The following is a 16,052-nucleotide window of genomic DNA, read 5'->3' on the forward strand; positions in this document are numbered from 1 at the left end:
TTGCCCTTCCACAGCCCCCCCCCCACTAAATCTCTTCCACCCCAGCAACTGTAGGTGGAAATCCAACAGAGCTCCTTGTAGTTTTTTGTGTCCCCTTTTGCTGTGAATAGAAAGGCTACTACTCGATCTCTCTGCTACTGGAGGTAATAAAATACAAAAGGTTGACAAAAGAGCTAGAGTTTCTCTCCTGTCCTAGGCTGAAAGATGTGAGGACACTGGTGATGGCTTAAGTGTCATATTAGGGCATGTGTGTGTGTGTGTGAAGACAGTATCTGAAGTTTTGGAAAGTTGGCCTGTAAACACGGCTGGAATGAGTTTGGGATGTGACTGAATTAATAGGTGACTTACATCAAAGTACTAGGCCTAATTCTGTATGGTAAACCAGGTTTTGCTAGGTTGAAGTCAGCGAAACACATTGGTTGTGAGGGGGCAGTAAGGTCAGCCTGTTTACATATACAGGCCAGGACAATAGTGATTTGTTTGGCTGGTGTAAAAACTCATTTCAAAAGTTTACCTCTCAGAGACCTGATCCAAAGCTTCAAGCAGCATGCATCCTCCTATTCACTCCAATTCTCCACATCTCCCTAGCAGTGTATGTTAAACTTGCTTCCCCACATTTGATTTTGACCCATATATAATTTTTGGTTGACTGAAGTTTATACAGTTCATTGATGCTTTAGTCTGACAGCTTGTAAGGAATGAATTCGATGTTCTTCAGCTACCTTTTAAAATGACTTCACAATGAGAGTTCTGTTGATTGTGCATATGTTTATTTCCTGATAGCTTCCCTAAAGAGGATTAATTTACATGCAAGCAAGTTTTTATGGCCAATAAATAAAGTCATCAATTGGTTAAATTTATGGGGAGATGTAGAAAAGAAATTGAGTTGAAAAAAGCCCCTCATTATTATACTTGTGAATCTTTGAGAACTGGCTGAGCATGCAAAGTTAACCGATAAATGATGCACAGTTGTACTTAACGCCAAAATAGTGTGTGTGTGTGTATATATATATATAACTTTTTAAAAAATCTCCTTGTGGAAACAAAACACTTATTTTCCAAAAGGTTTTTTGGTAAAGAAAATTATTAATTAAAATAAAGATGTAGCTTCAGTTTTCTGTGTGCTCATATAAAATATAGTCTTTGGTCTGTATCAACAGCCTATGAGCAGAGAGAAGTATCCCAATGTCATTGACAGTAAGTATTGACCGAAACAAGCAGTGGCTTATTTAAATGCATAGGTTACACATTCCTATACATTATTCTACTCATTATCCCCTTTAATCATAATGCATGCTAATGTCATCTGAAGTGTCATGGTTGATGCAATATTTAGATTGTTGCTACATAAATTAATATTCTTTTCCATTCAGCTGAATATTTTTTCTTTGTTATTGTCCATTTTTGAGCTGGCTGGCCTTATTCAAAGGAAAATATGACTTTGGAGTACTGAGGCAGTTGAGAGCTTAAGTATTTTGCTTTCAGCACTTAAAAAAAAACAAATCACATGCATCTTTGTTTTCAATTAGGAAGGTGCAGATTTGAGCTGAATCATAAATATTTGGTACAGTTTAATAAGGTTAGTGTGGTGCTAATTTAGAGCCCAATCTGCTAGCCATGTCTACTCAGGAGTAAGTTATATTTCTTTTAATGGGACTTCCAATTAATTCTGCTTATGTTCCTAGCCTTACATCACAAGGTTAACGAAGTCTGCTCAGAAGTAAGTTAATTCAGTGGGGTTTATACCAGGAAAGTTGGATTAGTATTTCTGCCTAAGATAGTTTTCTTACTGTAAAATGAAAATGGCCAAATCATTTAGAAATAAACAAGAACTATAGCTAAAAATCCAGTTACAAACTTTTCAGAGGCAAACCAGTCATGTGAGATACATTGTGAAAAGCTACCATAATCAATGAGTGTTGACTGTGAATCAACAAAAACTATTAAGTAAACATTAATAGTGCCAAAAAAGTGTTAGGATAGGGGTGGTAATCTGTAGTCTACAAATTAAATTTGGATCAGTGTGTGGCTTAAGTAAAATTATCATGAAATAAAGGTCCTGAGGCTCCAGTCTATTTGTTTAATGGAAGGGGGGAAAGAGGCTTTTTTGTACTATTGACACTTCTGTTAGCCTGATTTGAAACTTGCATTCCAGGGTAGTAGTGACATTAGGCAGGTATATTATCAAAATGGCAATTTGGTTTGGAATATTACTAATACTAAGTAAATTACAGTCAAGCTATGGATTTTATAAACTTCATGTTCTTGCTCTTTGTGAAATGTATTTATTTAAAATAAACCTGTTCTTCATCACGATTATTGGCTGGGGAGAATGGCGAGTGGGATGGGATATGGTGGCTGTTGAACTTGTGTTTAATTATTTTAATAGCACCATTTAGCAGAATTCTATACAAGCGTAATGTGTTGTGTGTTGCTTGTTGTGAAAATCTCTGAGAAGTATAACTGTACACCGTGGCTACCATTTCCCAATGAAAAACTTACAAGTTATGCAAATGAATTGTGAAAGAATGTATTCAAGTGTATCTAGATGTTGGGATGAGAGCATTATTTATTCACTAATGCTTTAAAGCATTATATATATTTTTTGGAATTTAACAGCCAGAACCTACAGGTTGCTTTTGACATGAGATTTGACAACCTTGACCTGTGCTTTTTCTCCATTCCCTCCCCCTTCCCCACCCTCCTAGTCATATATCCCATTTCTTCAGGGAGCTCTTCACTATACAGTTCTTACCTGAAGAAAACCTAGCATTAAATATTGTTGTCCAAGTGCCGTATCCTTCCTGCCACTTTCATACTTGGTAACCAAAGGTCAAGATAGGCCTTTCTGCATGTGTGAAATTCTTCCTAGGATTTCCTAAGCAATGGAGGCAAGGAAGAAAGAATACTTCCAAGTGCTTAATGCCACCATTGGAAAGGATTAGCTTTCCTATAATTCAGTGGCCCGTGTTACCAACCCATTTGTCTTGTTTGCTTTTTTCTTGTGTCTTTTAAAATTATACATTTTTCAAATTATATGTCCACTTATACATCCGAATTGATCCTCCTTGCTGGATGGGGGAAAGATACCCAAAATTGTACATGCATTCTAAAACCTGAAAGTAAATTCCATTGAGTACGATGGAACTTTTAAAGCAAGTATCATTTCCAAATAAGTATGTTTAGGATAGAGATGTAAATATGTTTATACACTGCCATCATTTTTGAACCAAAATAAGGTTCTGTTTATTACACCAGTTACTTGTGGAGGGATAACCACTGGAAATTGTAGATGTAAAATTAGCCATAACGAGGATATTGACATGATTTGAGACTTAAGTGTTTCTATTACTTAAACATTTCCCCTAGTGCAGTATGTGTTTCATTGTACTGTTATGCAGACACAGTTTCATAAGGCTTTATTAATTTTATGTTTCTTGATGAAGGACACAGTGTATTTTACTCCATGTACTACATTTAACATGCCTAAAGCATGCATTTATTTAGAAATATTGAAAACACTACGTAGTAAGGCCCTGAATTGTACTGTTTGAGAAAATTCAGCCATAGTTTTACTTCTGGATTGTTGGAAATGTTGAAAAACATATTTTCTATTTCCAATTATATATTTAGACATATTGTTTCATTCTTACACATTCTGGAGAGCCAAAATAGATTTTGCATAGAAAAGCGCAGAAGTGAGAACTCTAATTTAGGAATAGTAACTCAGAAGGGAGATTGACATTCAAAGAATAGACCATACTGACTAGATATTAAAAGACATTAGATTACTTGACTCATAATATAATCTAAGGAATTCCATATAGACAAAAATAGTAATTACTGTTGGTACTATCCCTGAAACCTGCCCATCTCCAGTCTCATACTGTTGTTCTAAATGACTTTATCTGAAATGACCAATTTCTGAGCACTATAGCATTATATTCTTAAAAGGGAGGGGACAAAAATTCATAAAATTCCAATTGGCCTGTGAAACCAAAAACATCTGTGTTGAAGCAGATTGCTGCTTTTTTGTGTGTCTAGCCAAAATTGGGCAAAACTGAGAATAGTCAACATGAAAGCATACAGACACATGTACAAAGCAAAATTACATATTAGAACTGTCTTACAATATTCTTTAAATTCAGGCAGCTATCTATACAGTAGTCCCCTTTTCGTGTGCTGTCGGTTTACGCTCTTTCTTTGTTGATGTATCACAACACACATGTTAATCTGCCCTGTCACTACTGATGATTTGTAGCAATCTGAAATTATTAGATTTACTACAGGTATTCCAGACCTCAGTGGTGCACAGAGCATTGTTGCTGCAGCAACTGCCTTTGGCTTGTAGGGAAAGTGGGGTAGCATGTTCTCCCCAGGCCTGCTCAAAAGCTTCCTGTGATATATAACTTTCAACTTTTTCAGAGCACAGATCCACCTTGTTATTATTCTTTACCATATATTTGCGTGGTTGTAGTGCTGCAAGTGCAATTCACCTGAGGTTAGGCTGCAACATGGTCGTAGGTCCCCATCTGCCCAGCTGAAGACAAATGATATATTAAGGATGTCAACATAACACTCATCATAACTAAAAATGTTTAAATTGTTCATATTTTGGCTGAATATTTTGCCCTACCAGCCCCAGTTCGACTTGTATCATAGCCGCTGTTCATGGGACCACACTGGCGGATTTGGTGATTGTGTTGGTTACTAGTATAATAGTTCTGTGCCAGCATAGCTACATGGGTCGCCTTCTTCAGCCATCTGACGGTGCAAGTTTAACACAGCAAGTTGTGGCATTGCATTGGGGTGTTAGTGACTGTTTTGAGTGTTGCTGTAGCATTGTAGTGACCCACATTACTGACAACCCTTTATTTATGTCTGGAAGGAAGTATGAGAATCTTGTCCACAAATTGCTATTTCTCGTGTCAGTATAGCAGGAACTAGAACTTCATGAAAATGGTTGAAGAACAATATATATTTTCCAGTGTTTTTTTCATTGGGCCATACAGGCATCTTACAATTAAGAGATTTTGTAACTGCCCCCTGAATTGTTGCTGAATTTGTCTGTACTGCGATACGTCTAATATGTAAAGATAACATTTGCAATGTTGATCCAGGATTTCTTGAATGGCTTTGTGCTTCCCCTTAATTCTTGGGCTGTAAGCTGCAAGTCTTTACAGCTTAATAACATCAGTTCCTCTGTTACAAACCCTGTGCTGTGATGTTGAAATTCAAAGAATAATACTCGACTCCAAAAGTTAGCTTGTTAGTGCTGTCAGTATTAATGTGGCAATAAATGTATATGGGAAAACTAAGATGATTTTGGGTTCCAGTATACTTTGTGACTTGAGTGATTTTCAGTGTAAATAGCATTATATTGGAATGTTATTTTTAAACTGCAAATGCAGTTTAAATCACAGCATGATGTATTTCTCCATATGTATTTTGATTTTTTTTGTTGTCCCCTGTTGTTTTGTCAAAGGTCAGGATTGGTCCCATTGGGAGGAAAATGTGGTCTTGTGTTTCATTTTTTTGCCTTGGGGTCTACATGCAGCTTAGCAAGAATTATGTATGCCTTATTTGTTCATGTTTTCCTCTGGTTGTGTGCATGTCTGGCGTTTAAATGTACTTAGCAATACTGTCGCTACAAAAAAATCTGAAATTCAGGGACTGCAGATTCTTTTAATTTATCTCCTTATCATAATCAAATGGTGAAGGAAAGTTTTAGGAGACCAATGAGAAAGTTTGACAGAAGATGTGAATCTTGGAAAATTGAGAACAGTTGTAAACTTAAAAACTAAAACACCTCCCTCTAATTTAGGCAGGTCGGGCTCTTAGCATGCATCACAGTTCACCTCAAGTATTAGTAATTATGCTAGTTTAGTAATTATTGGAGATGAAAGAAACTCTGTAAGATGTGAATCCTTCTAAACTTCAGTAGCTTTACTTTGAGCCGGAATAATGATCAAGCAGTAGTTAGCTATATGCCTGGGGATTATGTTGAAGCAAAAGGGGGGGGGGGGAGAAGACTTGAGCTAAACTTCGAGTATCTTTATTACTATACTTCATAGTTTTCATTTCCATTTAGTATTCCTGCTTTCCAGAGAGAGGGCAGAAACTCCATGTTTTGCTCTTATGCTTTGGTATAACAAACAGGGCAAGGCATTTTAGACTGATAACATAAAATTCAAACTGTACCACCCTCAGTATTAAATGATGGACAGTTGGGAGCACTTTGGTACCCCAAAATCTGTGACACGAGGCAGGCTGCATCTCCTTGGCTGGTGGTCGGCGGCTGGGGCTATTTGGGATGTCTGCTGATGCACTCACACACATGGAGCGCAAAAGGGCATTGAAAAGCCTATTTTTTCATTGTGATAGAAGATGGGATTATTCTAATGTAGGCATTATTTTATTTAAATTACTATTATTTGCTGGCATTTGTTTGGCATGCCGTGCAAACAAAGTATCAAAGCAAAACAACAAGATAAAATACAAATGAGTAAAATAAATTGAGGCAAAATAAAAAAGAGAGAAATGCAACATACAAAGCAAACATTTCCTGTATCCAACGATACAGTAAAAAGAACAAAACCTAACCCATACCACAGCAGAGGCTAATGATCTCAAAAACTTGAAACTTGAAAAAATATTAAAAGCACATAGGAAGCAGCCTTTATATCTGGATGGACTGTTGTTCATCTAGGTCGGTATTGACTCCTGGCAGTCAACAGTTCAACAGGCAGAGGTCTTTCATATCAGCTCCTATCTGGTTATTTTAAAAGGAGATACAGGGGGATGAAGCACGCAAAGCATGTACAGTACTGTTATCACAGAGCTGTCCCTTGCAAATAAATATGTTATCCTTGTACAGTACTTCTAGGTGTTCCCTTTCCCTTTGAAGAAGGCATTTAATCCAGTGAGCTGCTATTCCTCCCCCCACCTTGGGCATTTATGTGTGTGTGTGTGGTGTGTGTGTTATTTTTAAAAGTGAAGAAGTGCTGTGGTTTGGAGAATGCATACTTTAGAGTGTGCACAACATATGCAACTACTTTTACCACACTTACTTTAAGTATTTCAATATGGACAATTACCCACTTTTCAAATCTTACATTGCTAACTTTAATGGAGGGTGGTAGAGTTGGTTGACTTTGCTGGCAAATGAATAACAGTTCTGTTGCTGGCATATTCCAGATTTTAAATAGTGTTTCATTTTAAGTGAACGTAGTTTTTCAGCAGTATTACCTAGACTTATCATCCTAACTACATATATAAACTTTATTCTGATTTTCCCAGTATCGGTACTCTTAAATACACTTCATTTGGGACATACCAGGAGCCTGCTTTTCAAGGGCACAACAAATGTCCAGTTTTGTTCTTAACTACATAAACTCACATGTAGGCATGGATAAGAATTCTCTGAAGCAGGTGTATTAAAAGCTCCAGAAAAGCCATGTTAATAAGAATGTCAGCATTGCCACCTAATTTTGATACTCTCATCCTTAAAACTTACATGTCGTCTTAAGTTGTAGAATGTGATTTAGTAGCATAATTATCAGTACAGAATTTGAGTGTCACCGCAATTTGGATGGTAGTACAGGATTCTCCCAGACCCCAGCTGAGCTCTCTTAATTTATTTATTTTCCAGTTTAGAATTATATCTATTGGCTATTCATATCCCTGATGATTTTGCAAATTCTAACCCCCCAAATCTCCCAACACAGAGCATTTATGTTCTTTAACATTAAAGTTTCTGCAGCTCTGCTTTACCATATGCCAACACTGATGCTAAGTGGGTGGGGAATGTCCTGGTTGTTCATAGGTTAGGTGAATTTACCTGTGTCCGTGTTTGTATTATAAATATTGTATGTGGCAACGTGTTGCTGAAAAGACCTTTCACTCTGCAACAGTTACTTCTATTTTATTTTATTTCTAAAACTGGTCTGTACAAGAATGTTACTTGAACATCCCTTATGCCTTTAGATACATTTTCCAGCTGTAGCCTTTTTATATCTCCTCATTCCTAGATATCTGTCTCAGTGATGCCCCCTGCCCGCCCAGCCAGGACGTCAGGTCGTTCCAATCAGATATGCACCCCATGTTCCCTCTAAAGATTCGTTTGCACTCTTATGATCAGGGCCCTAAAAATGGGCTAGCTGATCACTGTACAATTGAGCAATAAGTTTTGCAGCAATTAGGTAGCGTGCATGACTCGTTTTCAAGATATTGGCCACATTTGCATGGAATGCTAAGATAATCCAGGTTTGTTCTTGGCTACAGTTTGTGGTTAAGAAGGAAAGAGCTTAATCACAAGCCTGGGTTCAGATGACACAGTAAGCCAGACCTTTGCTTTGCTACTGTGCTGCCTCAGCTAATAGAACCAGGCAGGGGCAAAGTGGATGTGCATTTCTCTCTGGGAGCCATCGTCAATGCTTTATTTTTAAAACATTTATTAGCGGACCGTATATTTGTACAGTGGTACCTCGGGTTAAGTACTCTGGAGGTCCGTTCTTAACCTTAAACTGTTCTTAACCTGAAGCACCACTTTAGCTAATGGGGCCTCCTGCTGCTGCCGCTCCGCCAGAGCATGATTTCTGTTCTTATCCTGAAGCAAAGTTATTAACCTGAGGTAATATTTCTGGGTTAGCGGAGTCTGTAACCTGAAGCGTATGTAACCTGAAGCGTATGTAATCCGAGGTACCACTGTATATTGTTTATTCTTCACATTACCAAGTATTTATTATTATTACTGACACCTATTATTTGCATATTGTATTTTAGTGGGGTTTTATTTTATATTATTGGCCTTTAGGAGGTGCTCTTTTGGGAGATTTTTCAGTGAGCGTTCCTTCCTTTTGTCTTTGTTACCTGTACTTTGCCCAAGATCTGAAACATGCTTTGTTAACAACACCTGTCTAGGAACGGGATAATTTGGTGTCAGAGCGACTGAAATTTGTCAACAGTGTCTCTAACTTGTAGTGTCACTCCTTAATCTTTTTTATGGTTTCTACTGTGATAATAATCATTTTCTGTTTTTGTATTTCAAGTTGCATTCTGACCGCACCTGTTCAAGGACACCAGGATTTAAAAATGCTTCTAACTGTAACTCGTTTTATTTTGGTGGGGTGGGACTGTCATTTTTGTTTTAATGAGTGGAAGATTAGGTATATATATGGATTGAGTTTTGTGATCAGTATGAGAAAATATATATGCATTCAGGTTTAAAAGGGGAGAGGATACTGCTTAAATGAGATTGTAGATTAAAGTATGAATGTGAATAGTAAGAGGAAGTAAAGTACAGGAATACCTCAGAGATACTGAGGGTTCGGTTCGGCAATAAAGCAACTTACACCCCCCCCCCCAGGCATATAAAAGTTACGTTTACACTATACTGCATTATGTAAGAATGCCTATGACGGCTTACCTTTTGTTGTACCTCCTGTTTGGGGGGGAAAGCTGGTTTGGTTGAAGATGTGAAGCGGGAAGGGGTTTTGAGTTGGAAGAGGGCCAGTGAGGAAGGGGGTTAAAACCATCCCTCCATTCGCGTTTCTCCAATAAGCAGTGTATCCCTCTAAGCTTGCTTTCACGTGTAACCCTTATGCTTTTGTAGTCAGCTAGGTTTTACTCAGAGTAGACCTATTGAAAGTTACGGCCATAACTGAGTCATGTTCATTAATTGCAGCAGGATTTCTGTAAGTAAAAATACCACTCATAGTTTGCCCTATAAACCAGGATGCTTCATATGTATTTTCTGTCATTTAGGTACCACTAATTATACTTTATTTGTCAGTGTCAGGAGAGGAACATTAATGAATCAATAAAAATGCCTTGTACAGCCCTTATTTTTAGCTTGTCAGATGGAGGTGATCAGGACACCAAATGCTGTATTGCTCTGTTAGGAACAGAAGAAGAACCTTGCTAGATCAGGCCAAAGCCCATTTAGTCTAGTATCCTGTTGTCACAGGGGCCAGTCACATGCCTGTGGGAAGCCCACAAGCGGCCTTGAACTGCAACAGTACTCTCCCCAGCTGTGATTCCCAGCAACTGATCACTATCCCATAGTCATGCTGTACCTCTGTAGTCTCATTTTTAAAGCAGTTTTATTTTTAACTTCTTTTCTAATGATTCCTATAATGGAATTTAGCTTTTTCGCAGCTGTCAGATCTTGGTTTCAACATTTTTTTGGTTAAGTTGCCTACCACTACCCCAAGATTTCTTACCTGGTTAGCTGTGTGAAATGTGTTCTGTATACAGAGACTGAATGTGAAGACCTTAGAACAGCCAACAGGTCTGATTAGGTCCTTCAGATCATTTTGGCCAAACCATGCCTACCTGCTCTGCACCTGACATCATATATGATATCAAGAGTGGGTCAGGAAAAGTTGAGGCTTGGCCAAAGGGAAGTGAAACGTTTGGAAAAGCGGGTCAAACCCCATCTATCAGCAGATTGCGAAGGTTCCAAAGCACAGCACCAGGCTCCTTGTAACTGAAAATCAGCTGATAGGGACTTACAAGGGAGCCTCTTTGAAGGCAGGTTCACAGTTCCAATGTGCTGATTGATGCTGAAACTACAGTGGTACCTCAGGTTACATACACTTCAGGTTACATACGCTTCAGGTTACATACTCCGCTAACCCAGAAATAGTGCTTCAGCTTAAGAACTTTGCTTCAGGTTGAGAACAGAAATCGTGCTCCGGTGGCACGGCGGCAGCAGCAGGAGGCCCCATTAGCTAAAGTGGTGCTTCAGGTTAAGAACAATTTCAGGTTAAGAACGGACCTCCAGAACGAATTAAGTACTTAACCTGAGGTACCACTGTACATCTTACAAGGGGATTGCAACCTTCTTTGCACTTGGAGACAGGTGCCAGTCAGCTGACATCAATAAGATGTCCCATGATTGAACAATGGGTGGGTCTTGCTCATCTGCCAAAGTTGGCCTGTGGTTGGGTGTGGAGAATAGGGATCTGGCACACTGGCTTGATCCAGTTCCCCATCTCTACACAGAGCTATGATGAGAGAGCAAATGAAGTACAAACATGTGGAAATAAAGCTTAGGATCTTTAAACATAAACTCTGCTTTCTGCAGGGATCAGCTGCCCAGTTGCTCAGCCTATTCAGGTATAGTTAGCTGCAAGGGGCCAGAAAACTTTACTTCCACAAACTTCCTTAGGTCAACTTAGCCTAAGACCCAAGCCAACATGCTTAGAGCGCACTGTTCTCAGGTTGCTGCAGTAATGCCCTCTGTTTTATCAAGCCACATATCCAGCCATGAGTCCTGCTGGTGTTTGCTGATGCAAGTTTAGAGTCCTTGATTCACCCATAACTACATTGGACATTGAAAGCTCACAAGTTTGCCACTCCTTTCTTAGCTTACTAGAATCTGATTGCGGTAGAATGTAAATGGGTAAAGGAAGAGCCATATACAGATGTACCTCGGGTTGCAGACTCTGCTAACCCAGAAATAATACCTCGAGTTAAGAACTTTGCTTCAGGATGAGAACAGAAATTGTGCATTAGCAGTGTAGCAGCAGCAGGAGGTCCCATTAGCTAAAGTGGTACCTGTTTTAGGTTAAGAACGGACCTCCAGAACGAATTAAGTTCTTAACCCGAGGTACCACTGTATGCCAATTTGAGTCCCTTCTAAGAAAGTTGTGTGTATAAATAAAACAGAGCGGTTAACATGTTTAATAATCATATTTTCAGTTTATATTCTACCTTTTCTCCCAAAGGAGATCAAAGCGGCATGCAAGGCTGAGGTTTGCCATGGAGTGTTGTATTCTTCCCAAGCCCCATCAAGTGCTGGTTTCCCATTTATATTACAAGAGCCAAATTGTTTCACACAAATTAACTCCCTCACCATGTTAATTAAAGGCAGTATCATGGCAATAGCAACAAGTCCTGAATTTTCTAAATAATTAAACACACTCCTCTTCGATATAAAACAATGTACATATGCTTAATTAACTCATAGATCTAGCTGAGAAATCCACAATTTGTGATCCACCAATCTGAACACAACTGAAGTGGATCTTATTGTGACCTGACAAGAACTTGACAGGTAGTGAAGTAGCTAATGCAGAGTGTATTGAGCTACTGGTAGGGTGTCATAAGTCGTTGGTGGGCTTTGCCGATCTTAGCTGTGCAAAATTGATAAGATTTTTGACTGTAGGTAGAATGAGTTTGCTGTGTGTGCGAATGTGTGAAGAGATTTATTTATGTGTATACTTATTTCATTGCAGAATGGGTGGTTTTTGTGTTTCCTCATGACAGTGTTTTGATGCTGAAGGTATCTTTTTTTATAAACTGCTTACCTACTTTTCTTGATTAAAGCAATGCATTTAACAGACAGGTGATGTTTTCCATGTTATGGTCATTTTTCAACCTCAACACATGGCATTTACCAAGATACTTGTGATTTTATTGTAACCAATTAATCAATTTGTCGTTCACTTAAAAGCAAAACAGTTAGTTGCTTGAAATATCTTTAATTGGTTGAAACCCTAATGATAATCAACTTCAGCTTGTGTGGTTCAGTGGATAGAGTATTTTGGGGGAATCCAGAGAACATTAGATGCTAATTAAAATAGAACCCAACTGTGTGCTTAAATTCCATACATCTTAATGGGATTTGAACTTACCTAATTTCCTCTGGTAGTAGCCTGTGAACTTGTTGGTTAGCCTTGGCTACATAACTGGTTTTTAGTCTTGGGGCACGTATCTGTTTTCAACAGAATTCCATGAAGTTCCCTCAAGGTTATCGGAGTAGTAGAAAGTTCTTCCTGAGGAGTTCTACCATGCCATTTTCAAGGTCAGGATCTTCTCCAGTAACAGCAGCCATGGACTTCTTGGTCATAGCCCAGTAAACTGGGTGAGTCAGTGATAGCATCTCCCCAGCTTGTGGCTGGGCTGGCTGAGTTGCAGACCTGTCTTGGAGAAGCAGATTGGGGCCTTCTTCAAGGACCAGCCAATTTGCCTGATGTGATCTTAACATAAATAATTGTGAAACACTTAAAACATGAATAGACACAAACACACTGAATTGAAGTGGTACTAAATGTACTAAAGGAATCTAACCAAAAGTATATCCATGGTGCAAAACCTTTAAGCTATCCTTTCAACTATGTAAGTATAGGTCACTATGCTTCTCATAAAATTACTACTATAAAACAGCCTCATCAGGCTGTGAATATCCATCTCAGAGTTCTTTTTTTGGGGTGGGGTCAGGGATGCTAACCCGATAGTTCACAGTTTAGTTCTTAAGGTAAAGTAATATGTATGAGAGGAGAAATTATGCCTCTAAACTGAATATGGATCAGTTGAAGGGAACCGGCTGATGATGCCACCAAGGGAGTAGTAGTAAGTGGAATTGAGCCTTCAAATTGTAGTGTTTTTTTTAAAAAAAAATTATATGAAAATATTTATGAGAGTTGGGTGTAATTCTAGCGGTATCTGGTCTTGGTTATTGGCTTTGTTAATGTTTCTTGTGTGGTATGAGAGTCACTCTATATTCATTTTAGAAATATATAAGACCTTTTAAGTTTTTCTTCTTTTAACACCTTTTTTTTAAAGACAAATATTCAGAACCTGATCCAACAGTTTGTTCCTAGTTTGACGTTGAGTGCAGAGTCTTACATATTCAGCAAACGTATCATGTGAGAGCTGTGTGCGCATTAAATGTACTTGGAGTTTTGAACCAGAACTGGACTTGATTATTCATTAATACAAATATGATCCAGTGCAATTGTATTTTGGTCATTTCTTCCTGGAGTACAGAATAAGAGTATATGTTTTATGTGCCTAGTGGTTAGGTAGGATTAGGGAACAAATAGCATAAAGAGAAGAATTACATGGCTTGTTTATTACTTAAGGGTGAAAAGTATTTTAAATTCATTGTCTTAGTCCAGGATGGCAGAAAAGACTGGCAACTCCTTGAACGCTTGCTACTGCCTCAACCACCACCCCTTTACAACTGGCAACTTTTAAAAAATGGGCATTCTGTGTCTGTGTGTATAATTGTTGTCACCTTATGAAGTAGGTTACTACTGCTATGATCTGGGCTTCATCTAATCCAGGAAAGCCCCCTGAATTTCTACAGACATGGCTCAGCCGTAACCAAGTCCCTGCTTTTAAAGGCTGGGGCTACCCAATAGAATTGAACACCCCCTCCCCAGCGCCCCACTTTATTTCTTTATAGATTATTAACAGGTGGTTACAGTGCAGCCCACACCAATGTGAAACACATATTTTGTATCTCATTCAGCGTTGCTTGGTCAAACTCAGAGAGAAAACCAACAGCTTTCAAAAGCAGCTTGCTCCTTTGCTCAAGATTTCTAGTTCTGAGTCAAAGAACTCTCAAGACATATGTCCATCCTATATTGCATTTTTGCATATTATTGTGCCTTCAAATGGTTATGTATTCTGATGAAATTTAACAGTATCTGCTCCATTGTCAATTGGTCAGTCCTTCCCTGGATGTCAATACAAGCCATTTTGCTACTAAATCAGCCCTGCAGTACACAGCCCTAAACCAAGGGTAGCCATCCTCTAGCTGTTGGGACTCCCAAATTCCATTAGCCAAAGCCATCATGGCCAGAGATGATAGGATGTAGCCTAAAAACATGTGGAGAGCATCATATGGGTATTCCTGCCCTACACCTAGAACTAGGGATGTTAACTTTTAAAGCAACCACCATATGGTTAATAGGTAAATTTCTATCAACGCTAGTTAATGTTGGCTAGTATTGTGGCCAAAGTAGCTAACTTTTAGCCATGTTTCAGTCTGCAGCAGCGAAGAGAAGGGGCGGGGTAAGTGTGTCTGCTCTAAATTCCTAGTCCAGAATTAAGGGATTGGACAGATTTGGCATGTTCCTGCTTCAACACTGCTAGTGTGGTCTGCTTTGTTTGGGTCCTTGATCCTGCCGTTAAGCCTCACTTCAAGCTCTGTTTTCAGTGAGTTGCAGTTTTGCATTAATCAAGAACCCTTATTTTAAACAGTGAAATATTCTCATCTCCCATTCAACATCCTGAAAGTGAGGAGAGTTAACGTATATTTCCTGTTCTTAAGTGTCTTTCTGAAATGTGTCTTCTCTCTTTGAAGGGTGGAGGGGGTGGGTGGTGGGCAGTCTGTGCCTCCTATTAGCTTTACATGCACAGAGGCAGAGGAGAGAAAATGCATAAAGATACCTCCCGAAATTACTGTAATTTGTAGATGCTAAAATAATGGCATACACATATCACTTCTGTTCTGTCTGGATAGCTCTGTAAATTGTGTATTGATTATGCTAATCTGCCTAGTGTCTCTATTACTTGTCTGCTGATACTACTCAAACATGCAGATTGAACACATTTTTCCTCCTGCAAAGTTGTCATTCTTGTGGGAAAAGACTTGTGTAAGATGGGTGAAAAGACCAAATAACTTCTAATCTTTATGCATAGGAGGGTTTATAAAATAACTATTTATTGAACTGCAGGAAACGCAAAATGCAAGTCACCCCCTTCTCCACCCCCCAAAAAGAAAGAACAAAAATGAGGACAGTTGTCTTAGGTTAAAACCTTTCCTCCTCTTCTACCTCCCAGCAACTATTGTTGCTGTATTAGGCTTATTTTGTTTCATGTTCCTTAAGGAAACCATTTTAGGAAGGGTACTAAATCAATAGCAATCTATTTTTATAGTTTATTTTGGGATGTGTGGCTTCTCTCTTACTTTGTTTAACAAGCCGAAAATGGCCTCAGTCATTCAGGGCAGTAGGTATCTCTAAAAAAATTATTAACCTGCCTCGTGAAAAAGAAAATAAGACTTTTTTTCAATTATCCAAAGCTTTTATTTTTATTATAGTTTGTAGTAGTATAAATACAATAAATCACAGCCTTTGTTCTCAAGGATTTGTTGTAAAGTGTACATTCACATTCTTGCTGTGTTTGTACAACTTCACAGTCACCCATTACTTCCCTTATTAAGTCTCTAATGCACATTTTTGCCATTGGCCACTACTTTCCTAATGCGGAACAAGGCTGGCTCTCATTTAAGAGGCAGCTTAGTGAATTGCAGA

The 16,052-nt window shown here is 38.5% G+C and overlaps 2 protein-coding genes across 22 annotated transcripts in view; one reads left to right on the top strand and one right to left on the bottom strand.

Annotated features, from left to right (window-relative positions):
- The window catches only part of RIOK3 (RIO kinase 3), a 910,199-nt gene that overhangs the window by 54,176 nt on the left and 839,971 nt on the right, over window positions 1-16,052 (bottom strand). The gene's annotated exons all lie outside the window — the stretch shown is intronic.
- Window positions 1-16,052, top strand: part of ZNF521 (zinc finger protein 521) — a 283,936-nt gene that overhangs the window by 3,283 nt on the left and 264,601 nt on the right. Inside the window, exon 1 of one of the 21 annotated variants that reach the window (XM_083451578.1) lies at window positions 1,161-1,197. The exons of the other annotated variants lie outside the window; for them this stretch is intronic. Coding sequence (XP_083307704.1) covers window positions 1,164-1,197 — 34 coding nt within the window. The 5' untranslated portion in view covers window positions 1,161-1,163. Of the gene's footprint in view, window positions 1-1,160; window positions 1,198-16,052 lie in introns of those variants that run through there. 21 annotated transcript variants of the gene reach the window in all.

The sequence above is a fragment of the Podarcis tiliguerta genome (genome assembly GCF_965153285.1).
Source record: "Podarcis tiliguerta genome assembly, chromosome: 7".
NCBI classification, from domain to species: Eukaryota; Metazoa; Chordata; class Lepidosauria; order Squamata; family Lacertidae; genus Podarcis; species Podarcis tiliguerta.